This window comes from Oryzias latipes, chromosome 22, assembly GCF_002234675.1.
Source record: "Oryzias latipes chromosome 22, ASM223467v1".
In the NCBI taxonomy this organism is placed as follows: domain Eukaryota; kingdom Metazoa; phylum Chordata; class Actinopteri; order Beloniformes; family Adrianichthyidae; genus Oryzias; species Oryzias latipes.
Window position 1 is genome coordinate 1,253,270 of NC_019880.2, and position 14,959 is coordinate 1,268,228.

At 35.1% G+C, this 14,959-nt stretch overlaps 2 protein-coding genes and 1 long non-coding RNA gene across 3 annotated transcripts; 1 reads left to right on the forward strand and 2 right to left on the reverse strand.

The window, feature by feature from the left end:
• Positions 1 to 965: 965 nt before the first annotated feature.
• On the forward strand, positions 966 to 3,235 carry LOC111946834. Its single transcript, XM_023951684.1, has 4 exons — positions 966 to 1,177; positions 1,613 to 1,660; positions 1,813 to 1,887; positions 2,062 to 3,235. The coding sequence occupies exons 1-4, from the start codon at positions 1,073 to 1,075 to the stop codon at positions 3,013 to 3,015; spliced, it is 1,182 nt and encodes a 393-aa protein (XP_023807452.1). The 5' UTR covers positions 966 to 1,072; the 3' UTR covers positions 3,016 to 3,235.
• A 1,632-nt stretch (positions 3,236 to 4,867) lies between these two features.
• LOC111946832 (G2/M phase-specific E3 ubiquitin-protein ligase-like) lies at positions 4,868 to 9,941 on the reverse strand. The gene is made up of 9 exons (XM_023951666.1): positions 9,371 to 9,941; positions 9,056 to 9,113; positions 7,933 to 8,047; positions 7,747 to 7,836; positions 7,363 to 7,652; positions 7,009 to 7,232; positions 6,656 to 6,856; positions 6,375 to 6,564; positions 4,868 to 5,910 (listed from the first exon to the last, which is right to left on the reverse strand). Exons 1-9 carry the CDS (start codon positions 9,476 to 9,478, stop codon positions 5,603 to 5,605), a joined length of 1,584 nt encoding a protein of 527 aa, XP_023807434.1. The 5' UTR covers positions 9,479 to 9,941; the 3' UTR covers positions 4,868 to 5,602.
• Positions 9,942 to 10,798: 857 nt separating this feature from the next.
• Positions 10,799 to 11,772, reverse strand: LOC111946841. Its single transcript, XR_002872621.1, has 3 exons — positions 11,516 to 11,772; positions 11,034 to 11,081; positions 10,799 to 10,881 (listed from the first exon to the last, which is right to left on the reverse strand). It is a non-coding gene; the product is annotated as an uncharacterized LOC111946841 (long non-coding RNA).
• Positions 11,773 to 14,959: the final 3,187 nt, after the last annotated feature.

Below are 14,959 nucleotides of genomic sequence, written 5' to 3' on the forward strand. Positions count from 1 at the left end.
AAAATAAGATGCAGCTGGAAGTTTGTGTCACTTTAGGGAAAATCTTTTTTACCACAAAATGTTCTGCAGCTCATCGTATTTACAGAGACGTCACGTTAGATTGTTTGTAATCGATCCGACAAAATTGTTACACATATAATTAATACAAATAAAGTTTAGTCTGAATTACAGAAGGGGTTATGGAGCGCCGAATGTAAAAATTAACCTCATGAAAATTTTGTGTCACTTTTACCACATTTAGACATTTCTTTCCATTTATGCTGCATTTATATCACATTTTGTCTATATTTATCACCAATAAAAAAACAATCTGTGACATGAGGATATGTACTTTTAGAGGTTAAAATTAAATCTAAATATTAATAATAAATATTAATGTATATGTAAATAATAAATGTAAATGTTAAATCGAAACACATACCTAAATCCCAAACGTAAATATAAATGCTAAGTGTATATGTTATATCTAAATGTAAACCTAAATGTTAAATGTAAATGTTAAATATAAATATAAATATAAATGTAAATGTTAAAAATAAATGTTAAATGTGATTATTAAATGTAAACCTAAATATTAAATGCAAATGAAAATCTAAATGTTAAATGCTAAATTTAAATGTATATCTAAATGTTAAATCTAAATGGTAAATCTAAATCTAAGTCTTAATCTAAATATTAAATGTAAATGTTAACTCTAAATGTAAATGTTAAATACAAATTTTGTATCTAAATATAAATGTTAAATGTAAATGTTAAATGTAAATGTTAAATGTAAATGTTAAATATAAATGTAAATGTTAAATGTAAATGTAAATCTAAATGTTCCGCCTAAATGTTAAATATAAATGTAAATGTTAAATATAAATGTAAATGTTAAATGTAAATGTAAATCTAAATGTTCCGCCTAAATGTTAAATATAAATGTAAATGTTAAATGTAAATGTAAATCTAAATGTTCCGCCTAAATGTTAAATATAAATGTTGACTGTAAATGTTTGGGAAATATGCTAATGAGGCCACGCCCCTCACCGAATAGAGCGGTCCTTGTTCAGACGAAAGTTGAACCTTAATCATGGCAAACTCTTTGAGACCTGAGGATATTGAAAGGGCCGTTGTTTCAGGAGTGCGAGCTGCATTGCAAGGTGTCCTGGCACCTACACCTGCTGCTGCAAATCTGGTAAGTGGAAAAGTTAAATAAAATAAGATAAAATAGTTCTATAATACTATTATGTGGAAACGGATTTTTAGCTAGCTAAACAGCTAGTCTTTCCAAGCTAGTCTTAATTTTTTTTTAGCTAACAAATGGCTAACGTTATCAAGGCATCTTTTGACATTACAGTGTAATAATATAATGCTATTTTGTAATTTCCTTGACACATAATGATGAAAGATATCTCTGAGTAGGCCTGCTATGCATGTCTGTGGTATTTTTATGCCACTTTACATCACTGCAACTCTAAATGAAAAAAAGAACATTGGCGGGGGGGGGGGGGGGTCTTTTTATTTATTGCTTGTCTTCTTTCTCATTACAGATCTTTCTTATTTGCTAAAATCTGCTACAATCACTTATTTTCAATGTAAACTTTCTCTGTTACATGCTCCTACTCTACAGGTTAACACATCATCACCATCCACAAGTTCTGCCGCTTCACACAGACCGGTAAGAACATCATCAGTTGTTTTCTTCCATTGAGTACAGTGATTACATTTTTTACAACTGTTGTTTTTTATTTTTATAGTTTAGTGTTTAACTGATTTTTAAAATGTAACAAAACATCCATATGATTGTTCTTCTACCACCGCCCACCTCAGGTCAACACTCTGCCGCCACCCATAGCATCCACAAGTTCAGCCACATCTGCAGGGGCTGGCACATCCCAGAGATTGGTAAGAACTGAATGACTTATTTACTTTTAATGAGTAGAATTACCATCAACTTTGTTGTGAAAGTGTACCTTTTAAGATGTTTTTTTATTTGTTCGCTGAATAGATTATATTTTGTTATATGTAGAAGTAATTCAATTTGTCTGTTTTTGTCCCTTTTTTCACCTATGGTGTTAGGTTGGAACAACCCTAATTTCCAAAGAGGACATTGAAAGATTAATATTCTTGGGGACAACACTCTCAGAAACGGCATCAATCTTGGAAATATCAAGACCAACGTTGTACAAGCTTATGAGAGAGTATGGCATAAAACACCAAAAATTCAGTGACATTTCCGATCAGGAACTGGATGAAGTAATTCGTGCAATAAAATCAAATCACCCTCATGTTGGAGAGGTTATGCTCAATGGACATTTGCGTGCCAGGAACATCATAGTTCAAAGACATCGTCTCAGAGACTCAGTGCAAAGGGTTGATTTTGCTGGAGCACAGTCTAGGAGAACATCAGCAGTGCAAAGAAGAACATACTCTGTCCCCTTTCCAAACTATATATGGCACATTGACGGCAACCATAAGCTCATAAGATGGAAATTAGTCATTCATACCGCAATTGATGGGTACAGCAGATTTTTGACTTTTCTGCATTGTTCTAACAACAATCGTGCTTCAACTGTCCTGGATCTATTTAGGAAAGGTGTGAACAAGTTTGGATGGCCTATGCACATAAGAACTGATCATGGAGGGGAAAATGTTTTGATTTGGGAGGACATGAGAGTGCACAAAGGAGTAAGTTCTGTGTTGACAGGGAGCTCTGTTCATAATCAACGTGTTGAGCGATTTAATCGTGATTTGAACTGTAACTGCCGAAACGTGTATGCGCCCATTTTCTATGAGCTAGAATCCCTGAACATGCTGGATGTAGACAACCGGACTGATTTATTTTGCCTCCATTATGTATACATTCCCAGAACCAACTGCACTCTTGAGGAATTTCAGGCAGCATTCAACAGTCATTCCATCTCCTCTGAGGGAAACAAAACCCCTGTTCATCTTTTCACCCAAAACACTTGTTTTCCAATGCCGAATTCTGCAACTTCTGCTTCGGTAACTGAGAGAAGCCCAGAATCATGACAAAGCTCAGATTACCTCTTCACACCACTTACTGATCAAGACTTGCAAGAACTGTCTGCAAACGTGAACCCACTAGAAAATGATGGAAACCAAGGAAAAACACTGTATCAGAAAGTGCAAGAATTAAGAATAAATAATAAACTAGCTACTGGGTAGCACTGTTGAATGTTTTTGACATCTATTCAAGTTCACTGATATTGTGATTAAAAAAATATCACCAAATATTTCGTCTTTTATTACCTTGCAGAGTTTTCAAAAATTCCTTATACAGACGTATCATTTTTTAACAACACACAGTGGTTGACAAAATTGTTGGTATCCTTAGTTAAAGAACGAAGGTCCACAATGCTCGCTGAAATTACTTGAAACGTTCAAAAGTAACAATAAATTAAAATTTATTGAAAATTAAATAATCCAAATCAGCCATTACTTTTGAGTTGTTGATTAACAGAATTATTTAAAAAAAAGAAAACTAATGAATTAGGGCTGGACAAAAATGATGGCACCCACAACCTTTTGAGGCAATCACTGCAATGAAACGGTTTCTGTATTTGTCAATGAGCCTTCTGCACCTGTCCACAGGTATTTTGTTCCACTCCTCATGAGCAAACTACTCCAGTTGTCTCAGGTTTGACGGGTGTCTTCTCCAAATGGCAGGTTTCAGCTCCTTCCACAGATGTTCAATGGGATTCAGATCTGAGCTCATAGAATCCACTTCAGAACAGTCCAACGCTTTTCTCTGAGCCATTCTTGGGGGTTTTTTGGCTGTGTGTTTTGGATCGATGTCCTGTTGGAAGACCCATGACCTGAGACTGAGACCAAGCTTTCTGACACCAGGCAGCACATTTCTACCCAGAATGCCTTGATAATCTGGAGATTTCATTTGACCTTCACAACTTCCAGACCCCCTGTGGCAGATGCAGCAAAGCAGCCCCAAAACAGAACTGAGCCTCCTCCATGTTTCACAGTAGGGACAGTGTTCTTTTGGTTGGATGCTTCATTTTTTAGTCTACCAACATAGAGTTGATGTGCCTTACTAGAAAGCTCCAGTTTGGTCTCATCTGTCCAAAGGACATTTTCCCAGAAGCTTTGTGGCTTGTCAACATGCATTTTTGCAAATTCCAGTCTTGCTTTTTCATGATTTCCTTTCAACAGTGGTGGTGTCCTCCTTGGTCGTCTCCCATGAAGTCCACTCTGGCTCAAACAACGACGAATGGTGTGATCTGACACTGATGTACCTTGATCTAGGAGTTCACATTAAAGGTGAACTCTAGGAGTTCACTTTTAATGTCTTTGGAGGTTGTTCTGGGCTCTTTGGATACAGTCCAACTATCTGTCTCCTCAATTTGTCATCAGTTTTCCTCTTTCGGCCACGTCCAGGGAGGTTGGCTACTGTCTTACGGGTCTTCAACTTCTGAATAATATGTGCCACTGTCGTCACAGGAACTTCAAGCTGCTTAGAGATGGTTTTATAGCCTTTACCTTTACGATGTTTGTCTATAATTTTGTTTCTAATGTCCTGGGACAATTCTCTCCTTGGCTTTCTGTTGTCCATGTTCAGTGTGGTTCACACTTTTTCACCAAACATTAGTTTGTTTTTTTAAATAAATCTGTTTATCAACAACTCAAAAGTAATGGGTGATTTTGATTATTTAAATTTCAATCCAATATAATTTATTCCTACTTTTGAACTTTTCAAGTCATTCCAGTGAGCATTGTGGAATTTCTTTCTTTAACTGAGGGGTACCAACTATTTTGTCCACCACTGCAGTTCATTGTAAGAGCAAGTCAGGGCACTAGAGGAAATACTGAAAAGAAGGACTTGGTCTACTCTAAAAGCAATGACACAACATCTAGTTTAATTGTTTGTTTAATGTTTCATCATTTGAGTTTGTAATTGAAACCTTTTCCATAAAGAATGAACATCCAATAGGCTTTACATGTGAGACAACGTATGCAAACACTTTCAACACACAACCATGTTGCTCTGCTAAACAAACATCTATTGACATTTCAAAAAATAACCTATTATTTGAAATGGATCAACATGAAATAATGGGTGTACTCTCTCTGGTGTTCAGAAAATGCATACTTTTCTACAGACAATACCAATTCCTTCCCATAGAAAATAAATAAATATAAGTTTCCCGAACAAAGAGATCCAAATCTATATTTTACCATTTTTCCTCTTTTGTAACTTTTCATATTTAACTGTTGTCTTGAGTGGCTTTACATGGAAACAGAAAAAAGAAAACCGTTCAACATTTCCTGTTTTTGTTTAATTAAATACAATTTGCTCATCAAACAGCAGAAACAGATCCTCAACAAAGACACAAGTAGCACATTTTCCTGCTTTTATGAATTAACTAAAATTATTAATAACATTTAAACATAGCAAAACTCCATACAAAGGCAAATTTTTTATATTTATTAATACAGAAGTAAAAAAAAACAGAAAAACATCCCTGAGGTGTTTTGGATTAATACAAATAACGTATCCATTCTTCTACATTTCTTCTCTTCTCCACTTTATTTTCCCTTCTTACTCACCTGGACCCTTTTCCCTGGAATATATTTTCATGTTTATTTAAACTGCACTAAAATTTGCTCCATTCATAAGCGCTACTAGGAAGTTATATTCAAACTCATCATTGTCAGCTAGATTTTTGGAATTTACAAAGATTTCAAGCTCATTTGAGCACGTATGAGCGACTGGAAGGTCCTTGTTTTCATTATGAACAAAGCTTAACTTTGGACTTGGTTGAAATCCAACTGCTGGAACTCTGCTACTTCCAGTCACAAAGGCGAGAATATGTCCAGGATTTAAATTTCTGAGAAAGGTCTTCTCTGCTTCTGTCAGGGTTCTGCCATGAAGACATTCCTCAACTTCTCTTTCTGTCATTGTAAGATATTATTAGAAAAAAAAAATTAGAAAAAACAATATTCAGATTCACTTGTTCTTCATTGCAATAAACTGTTCTTTTAATACTGCAAAACTGGTTGTCTAAAATTTCTACAAAGTTTACATTTTCAATATGACGGGTAAATGTGCTAATGAATTTTTATATTTTAAACTCCACATTTTCCCTTACCTGAAATTTTTTAGACAAATTATTCACTTTATTTGGAACCATATAAAAAATGTTTTTTTATTGAATTGAATATAATTCCATACCTTCGTAATTTTGTATACTAAAAAGAAAAATTAAAATTTCCAAAATGATAATTAAATATGCCAGCAGTAGCTAAAATGTAATGCTTACTGAAAATCAGCATTTAAAAGAAAAAAAAATGTATAAGACTTTAGGTCTTAGTGCAAATTAGAGCAAATTATGGCTTGTCTGCTTTATTTATTTTACCTTGAACACTATTGAGGAAATCTCTGAACTTAACCACCATCAGCTCTTCTTTTGGTCGTTTGTTGCTTCCCAGAAGGGAGTAGCTGGGCTTCAGAAGGGCAGCAACCACATCTGCTGTAAGATCACTGCGAACCTTGGGCATCTCTAAAAGAACCCGAAGGGGAAGGTTCTCTTTCAGAAGTGGTAAGAGCTGTAAAAACATAACATCTAGTTATTTTTATACATTTCTGATCAACTTTTACCTACAAACCAGACACTAATGAACGTCAGCCTAGACTTACCTCATAACATTCCAACCCCTCAGCTAACTGATCGTAGCAGCTCTTTTGTTGTAGTAGAACATGGAAAATTATAGCATTTTTAACAAATGCATCCTTGTTGTCCATGGTAACAGGGTTTGGAAGACCTTCAATTTGGTACCTCCATGACTCACAGGATTCTATTGCTCGTTGCAGATCATCATCAGTTGTTGCTTGATCAATCTTAAAATGTCAGAAGGAGAAAATATGTGTTTATGAAATGTCATCAATTTGTATTTTAATTGCCAACACCTTCCCTGACACTTTACATAGAAAAATAGTTAGAAAATGAATGATAAAATTATTACAGAGTTTAACCACTTTCATAAACATACTGTCTTGAGGCTGTCTCTAAGTTCCACATCGGCAACATCCTCTGGAGAAACGCGGATGTCGAACATACGCCCAGTCAGCAGGTAGTCCAAGACAACAGACGAAAGGAGAGCAGGACATTCTCCACCTTGGACAATGATGGTAGACATCATCTGACCAATAGTGCGGTAGACTCGATTTTGGACATGCGAAACATTTAGTCTTGGAATGAAGCCATTGGGGGACTCTGCAGATCAAATAAAATATGTTCATGTCAGCTTTAAACAAACTTAATTTTATTAAACAAAAATTTTCTATGCAGTCTGTTATTAACTTAAATTTCTCATTTAACTAATGAAAAATAAAAAAGAATTCACCCTCAAATGCCCCACTTTCTTGGAAAATTGCTTTAACAAGCAAGCGAAAGAATTCTCGACGGGGACCTCCAAGATCTTCTGCATCTTCTGTGGTGTTTTCATCACTGGCAAATGTTACATAAAGCATATCGGTGCTTTCAACAAATCTTGGTCGCCTGAATTGTCGGATCGCAGATGTCCACACATTTCTTCGGCTGACAATGATTGACCTAAATCCTTCTGTAACAACCATTTCACTGTGAGCTTTTACAATTCCAGTTATTTCTTCTGTTGTCAACGTTTTAATAGACCTTGAAAAGATAAAACAGCAGATGTCATCGTTACAAAGATCAGGAAAATGAAAATATTGTCAATAATTAAATGTAATACTGAAATAATTAAAACCTCGACTCTTGTGGAACCTGGACAGTTTCTTCTTCCAAACTGCGTCTGATGGCTTCCTCGACTGCCTCCTCTTCTTCGAAATCAAGTGGTCTTGAAAAGAGATTCAAAAAGAAGAAGAAAAAGCTAAATTGGACGAAAAAAATGTAAATGAACTGGTTTTTCTAACAAATCCAGTATAAAACATACATGAAATCAGAGAAACGAGTGCCTCCTTGTTCGGTCTCATGTTCTCGATTTGTGGCATCTGCCTCCATTGGTTCATATGGACCGTCAACATTAGATTGCTCCAATGTCTCAAGATCTAAATGGAACAGATTGAGCAGAAGACACATTATGAAATGATAGTTGGAAAAAAAAAGGATGCAAACGACACTCTGGAAATGACCAATACGTTGATCAAAATCAATCAGGTAGTGTGCAGTGACGTGCAGTCAGGAGAGGCAGGTGAGGCACAGCCTCACCTGTCATTATGGGAAGAAAAGAGAAAAAATAAATTCAATTATTATATTTAATCAGTAAGTTGTGCTTTGCGGTCATTTTCCATTTAAATGTACCATTTTGGGGTGTTTTTTCTTTTCAAAATCGCTGAATTTCCGCATTTGCCGTTCAGATACTAAGTGACCTGCGATGAGGCACCAGCCCGCTGAGCCTCACCTTGGATTGCGCAATACCTATGCAGTCAGACGGTACTGCTGTCTCTCTGTATGTCGGTTCAATCACTTGTACTATATGAGCTGAGTTTAAATAATTTAGCAGATGTATATGATGCACAGTGCTTGTTTTTATAAATAACTGTATGTGAGGGACGTGTTTCTTGTGCTGAGCGCTAAACGACGGCGAAAAAGCCGCTGGGTGAGGCCAGACATTCTCGTGCCTCATGTTGCAGTTCTCGTGCCTCATGTTAGGGGGCGCCGGTGAGCCCTGAGATTATGACGCTAAAAAATACTAGAAGAAGTGATAGCAAGCGGCAAGTCATTTTCTTCAGAAGGAGCGGCATATGGACTTTATTTACAACTAAAGGTAAGACGATAATAACGTTTGTGCTTTTTTCTATGCTGCAGTTTGTATATGAAAAAAAACATGTTGAAATTATATTTTAAACAAAACGTTAACTGTTGTCAATCAAATGGTGAATAAGTTACTCAGTTATTTATACTCATGGTTCATATGTTTGTAAATCTGACTGATGACGTCAGTGCCTCACCAGCCATTAACCTCACCGCACGTCACTGGTAGTGTGGGATTGCTGATGTAACATGGGGGTTGGATGGAAACACAGGTTGATAATCTTAACCTTGAAACTACCCACCTCTACTCTGAAAAGTTGGACTTTCAAAGTCACTGTCATCCGTGTCAAAAACTCTGTGCTGAATGATAAGATGTGGAAATTTTGTGTAAGAAAGCAATTTTAAAAGCATATAAATTGTAATTTAGACATAACAAGCATGACTAAATGTTCAAAGTTAATTTGTGATTGCAAAAACAATTTACAACAATAAAAAGTGTCACATGTAAAGATGATGCTGTGCTTAGTTATGTTCATATCTAAATAATTTTAACAAAAATCGCATGCAAATAATATTACATGAAAAAGGTTTACCAGTACTTTCACTATCAAGCTCACCTGTGTTGGCATTTCCATTTCAGCCATAATGTAAAGACAGGTATTTGAGCAAACAGAAGAAACTTCTTTCCCCCCCCAGGGAAAGTTGAGTGTGACATTGGGCTTCATTAATTTTTTGCACCCTTTTATTGTGCTCAAGTACTGAAAAGGGAAAACATCATGCTCGGAGATGCCAAATGATCCTCTGAAGATAGCAGAAATTTCTTCTCTGAGCTGATCTTCAGACCACTCGGTGGTAAAGGAAATTTTTCCAATTAGACCAGCTTGAGCCAAGCGACTTCTGTTTTCTCCTCTAGGTATGACGAAAACTGATTCCCTTGGAGAAAATGGCAAACATACAACGTCTTTTGTAAACGTTTTCACGTTTTTTCTTTGCTGATATCCTGATCGACCTCTTCTTGATTGAAAATATGATGGAAAAAGAAACCTGTTAAGAAGAGAGGACACAAGATTTATTCTTAAAAATTACCAAAACTAGATCAAAGTTAATGGAAAATGGCGTATACTTATATAGCGCTTTCTACCCTCTTTCGAAGGCCTAAAGCACTTTACAGTCACAGTTCCATTCACCCATGCACACACACATTCACGCACTGGTGGTGGCTCCACTGCCGAACACTGGCGCCAACTTCCCACCAGAGGCAAGGTGGGGTTCAGCGTCTTGCCCGAGGACACTTCGACAAATGGGCGAGAATCTAACCTTTAATCTTATGATCATGGGTCGACCGTCCTACCGCTGCACCACGGCTGCCCAAATGGGTCAGCAGCAGTCATTACTAAGGTATAAACCAGTGGTGGGCAAACTTAGGCACGGTGGCCATATGCATCCCTAAAAACGATTAATCAAGCCTGCCAAATTGTAATTACTTATACTAATTATCCTTACTGTTTTATTTGCCCTGGTATCTACCCATATTAATTCATTGATCTTTTTGTAGGAGCAGAACGTTATTGGGCATTCATGTGGTGTTGGAAGATGTTGTTTTCAGACATTTGCGCATGTTTTCCAAGTCTGAAAGTCTTTTTTTTATCATCATAATTTCTCTAATTTTGCCTTTTTCTCTGACGGACATCCACCCTTGGGTGCAATTTGCACAAACATGAGAACAAAAGCCAAAGCTTTGAAATAAAACCTGTTTTAAAGATATAAAGTTTTAATCAAGGTTAAAGCATGTTTTCGTCCATATTCTAAGTTATTTCTTTCTATTATGATACAGATTCCCAAAACACTCCACACCATCTATGGCCCACGAGTTGAAAAGTTTGCCCATCTCTGATATAAACTTACAGAACTCATATAAACAGGAATATATATTCGGTAACAAAAAATAATCTATTCAGCGAACAAATAAAAAAACATCTTAAAAGGTACACTTTCACAACAAAGTTGATGGTAATTCTACTCATTAAAAGCAAATGAGTCATTCAGTTCTTACCAATCTCTGGGATGTGCCAGCCCCTGCAGATGTGGCTGAACTTGTGGATGCTATGGGTGGCGGCAGAGTGTTGACCTGAGGTGGGCGGTGGTAGAAGAACAATCATATGGATGTTTTGTTACATTTTAAAAATCAGTTAAACACTAAACTATAAAAATAAAAAACAACAGTTGTAAAAAATGTAATCACTGTACTCAATGGAAGAAAACAACTGATGATGTTCTTACCGGTCTGTGTGAAGCGGCAGAACTTGTGGATGGTGATGATGTGTTAACCTGTAGAGTAGGAGCATGTAACAGAGAAAGTTTACATTGAAAATAAGTGATTGTAGCAGATTTTAGCAAATAAGAAAGATCTGTAATGAGAAAGAAGACAAGCAATAAATAAAAAGACCCCCCCCCCCCCCGCCAATGTTCTTTTTTTCATTTAGAGTTGCAGTGATGTAAAGTGGCATAAAAATACCACAGACATGCATAGCAGGCCTACTCAGAGATATCTTTCATCATTATGTGTCAAGGAAATTACAAAATAGCATTATATTATTACACTGTAATGTCAAAAGATGCCTTGATAACGTTAGCCATTTGTTAGCTAAAAAAAAATTAAGACTAGCTTGGAAAGACTAGCTGTTTAGCTAGCTAAAAATCCGTTTCCACATAATAGTATTATAGAACTATTTTATCTTATTTTATTTAACTTTTCCACTTACCAGATTTGCAGCAGCAGGTGTAGGTGCCAGGACACCTTGCAATGCAGCTCGCACTCCTGAAACAACGGCCCTTTCAATATCCTCAGGTCTCAAAGAGTTTGCCATGATTAAGGTTCAACTTTCGTCTGAACAAGGACCGCTCTATTCGGTGAGGGGCGTGGCCTCATTAGCATATTTCCCAAACATTTACAGTCAACATTTATATTTAACATTTAGGCGGAACATTTAGATTTACATTTACATTTAACATTTACATTTATATTTAACATTTAGGCGGAACATTTAGATTTACATTTACATTTAACATTTACATTTAGATTTAGATTTAGATTTAACATTTATATTTAGATACAAAATTTGTATTTAACATTTACATTTATATTTAACATTTACATTTAACATTTACATTTAACATTTATATTTATATTTAGATTTAGATTTAACATTTATATTTAGATACAAAATTTGTATTTAACATTTACATTTAGAGTTAACATTTACATTTAATATTTAGATTTAGACTTAGATTTAGATTTACCATTTAGATTTAACATTTAGATATACATTTAAATTTAGCATTTAACATTTAGATTTTCATTTGCATTTAATATTTAGGTTTACATTTAATAATCACATTTAACATTTATACTTCTATTTAGTCTTTGATTTAATATTTATATTTAGATATAACATTTACATTTCACATTTACATTTAAATGTAACATTTAGATATATATTTAACATTTATTTTTAACATTTACATTTATATTTATATTTATATTTAACATTTACATTTAACATTTAGGTTTACATTTAGATATAACATATACACTTAGCATTTATATTTACGTTTGGGATTTAGGTATGTGTTTCGATTTAACATTTACATTTATTATTTACATATACATTAATATTTATTATTAATATTTAGATTTAATTTTAACCTCTAAAAGTACATATCCTCATGTCACAGATTGTTTTTTTATTGGTGATAAATATAGACAAAATGTGATATAAATGCAGCATAAATGGAAAGAAATGTCTAAATGTGGTAAAAGTGACACAAAATTTTCATGAGGTTAATTTTTACATTCGGCACCCCATATGCAGCATAAATGGAAAGAAATGTCTAAATGTGGTAAAAGTGACACAAAATTTTCATGAGGTTAATTTTTACATTCGGCGCTCCATAAGGGGTTTATTCAAATATACACTTTGTGAGTCAGAAGATTCATAGCCCCCCAAACGTGTCTTTTGTTGGTAAAGGGGTTAGGGTGAATACTTAGAGGTCTACAAATGTAAAATCTCTGAGAACCCACAAAAATGATTCTACTACGTTAACCCTGGAGAACCCAAGAGCGATTTTCTGATAAGCATTTAAAGTTTGACAATTTTGTATTGTTCATTTTGGGTAGCAGATAAACAGCCATCAAAATATGAAATAAATAAAAAACAGAAAATTTTCCTATGCTCTCCAGGGTAATAATTTAAGTGTTTCTACATGTTTCCATTTCAATCAATCAATCAGCTCATCAATGAATCAGTCACTTCATAAGTAGAGAACCATTCATCGATATCCATAAAACACAAGGTGCTTGACATTAACATGCTAAAACAATAAAGAGTCACAAAACACAAAGATAGAAACAGTGGCAGCCAAAAGACAAACATATGGTGGAAGTAAAAAGCTGCAGCTGATAGTTTGATAGGGCAGAAAGTAGTTTATTTAAGTACACTACTGGTATACTTAGTCTAAGCTAAAAGTGAGGCTTGAAATTCACCTTTCATACACTAAATAGATATTAGAAAACTTAAATTTAGTGTTCAGTCAGTATGCTTCCTATAATTATCCATAAAAAGAGCTCATTCCTTTGAATATTTTTAAATCCAGGCTGAGAATGAAGGAGAAAGTCACTTTTAACTCTACCTGTTTTCTTACCTGTTTTTTTACCTGTCTAATTTTTATTCAATTTATTTTATGTTTTGAATGTTGACATTTTTCATTGTAAATGTAATTTATTGTTTCCTCCTAGCCAGGACTCCCTTGAAAAAGAAATTCTTAATCTCAATGGGACATTTCCTGCGTAAATAAAGGTTAAATAAAAAAAAAAGGTCTATAAGAGACTTGCTATAAACCTGATTATATTTGTATTCCAATATATGGTTTCTTATTAAAATAAACGTCAAGTATCCTTTTTTCTAAGGGACAGTGTAGATAGAAAGGGTAAAAATGATAAAAGACTTAAAAGTCCAATAAATAAATAAGCAAATGAAATAAATGATGTAACTGGTGAGCTAAAGAGGTGATTCTTTAATGTACATCATATTTTTTTTGTTGTTTCTGAATTTCCCTGCAGGGATTAATGATGTTGATCTTAATCTTAATTTGTGAAGCAGTTTTTCTTCACGCCACCTTTTCTCTTCCGTATTTGCAGCATTCTGATCATTTCCGCGGCTTAGAAATACATGCAAGGAACTACTACATGTACGTTTGGGTTTTCAAGAAAAGAATTGTTCTTTCTGCTAAATCAACATAGAAACACGTTTATTTGATGTTTATATGTTAACAGTTTTTATTGGGATTTTTTTGTTGGTGCTGTTCAAAGTTTCCTTTTCCTATTCAGTCACAAAAACACATCAAATTATTTGGAATAGTTTCTGGTTATTTGATTTGGCATTTAATACTCTATTAACATCTGGAAAATATTTCATTCATTAGAGCAGATTCTTAAAAATCAAACCATTAATTAATACATTTCATAGAGACCTGTTCATATTTTAAATCGCTTAAATGTATGAAAAACATAAATGACAGAAATCTTTCCGTTTCCATTGAAGATCACATGTTCCCTAGTTTTGTAGACTAAAACTTGATTTCTCATTTTCTTCATTTCTTCTTTCTGTTCTATTCATGTGAATATGAGTGTCATCTTTTGAAGTTCTCATAAAAATAAATCAGAAAGTCTCTTTAAAAACGCCGCCAAAAGAAGGTCACAGCGCCACCTGTGGGGGAGGAGTCAAAGTGTCGGAAGTCTTGATGGAAATGTACTGAAATGAGGGGGGGCTGGGGGTTCCTGTTTCATTAACCCTTGTGCTATCTTAGATGACCCCACCCTTGCATTGACGTGTTCTCCCTACCATGACAAAGGTGGATAAAGGTGGAAAGATTTCATGTAATCCATGGACACCAGTGAAGATCACAAATCATTGAAGAAAAAAGGTTCAGCGCACTGTCTAGTGGGTCTAGATGACCCAACTCCCAATGGTAAAGTGCCTAGGATAACACAAGGGTTAAAGAACCTTCGGGGGGGGGGGGGGGGTCCCGCGTGCATGTTTGTGATCAGATCAGCTGGGTCATTTGGGGCGCCTCCTCCTCCCCCCACCTGAACCAATGAGAAGCGCGCAGGGGAGGAGCCTCGCGGCTGAAAAGTGGGAGCTCGCGCT

Bases quoted from the DNA above. Each gene is read 5' to 3' on its own strand.
- LOC111946834 (XM_023951684.1), top strand. From the start codon at position 1,073: ATGGCAAACTCTTTGAGACCTGAGGATATTGAAAGGGCCGTTGTTTCA. The intron at 1,661-1,812 runs GTAAGAACATCA...CGCCCACCTCAG, and splicing joins CTGCCGCTTCACACAGACCG to GTCAACACTCTGCCGCCACC. The intron at 1,888-2,061 runs GTAAGAACTGAA...CTATGGTGTTAG, and splicing joins CTGGCACATCCCAGAGATTG to GTTGGAACAACCCTAATTTC.
- LOC111946832 (XM_023951666.1), bottom strand. From the start codon at position 9,478: ATGAAGCCCAATGTCACACTCAACTTTCCCTGGGGGGGGAAAGAAGTT. The intron at 8,048-9,055 runs GTGGGTAGTTTC...TGTTCCATTTAG, and splicing joins TCCAACTTTTCAGAGTAGAG to ATCTTGAGACATTGGAGCAA. The intron at 7,233-7,362 runs GTGAATTCTTTT...TTTGATCTGCAG, and splicing joins AGAAAGTGGGGCATTTGAGG to AGTCCCCCAATGGCTTCATT.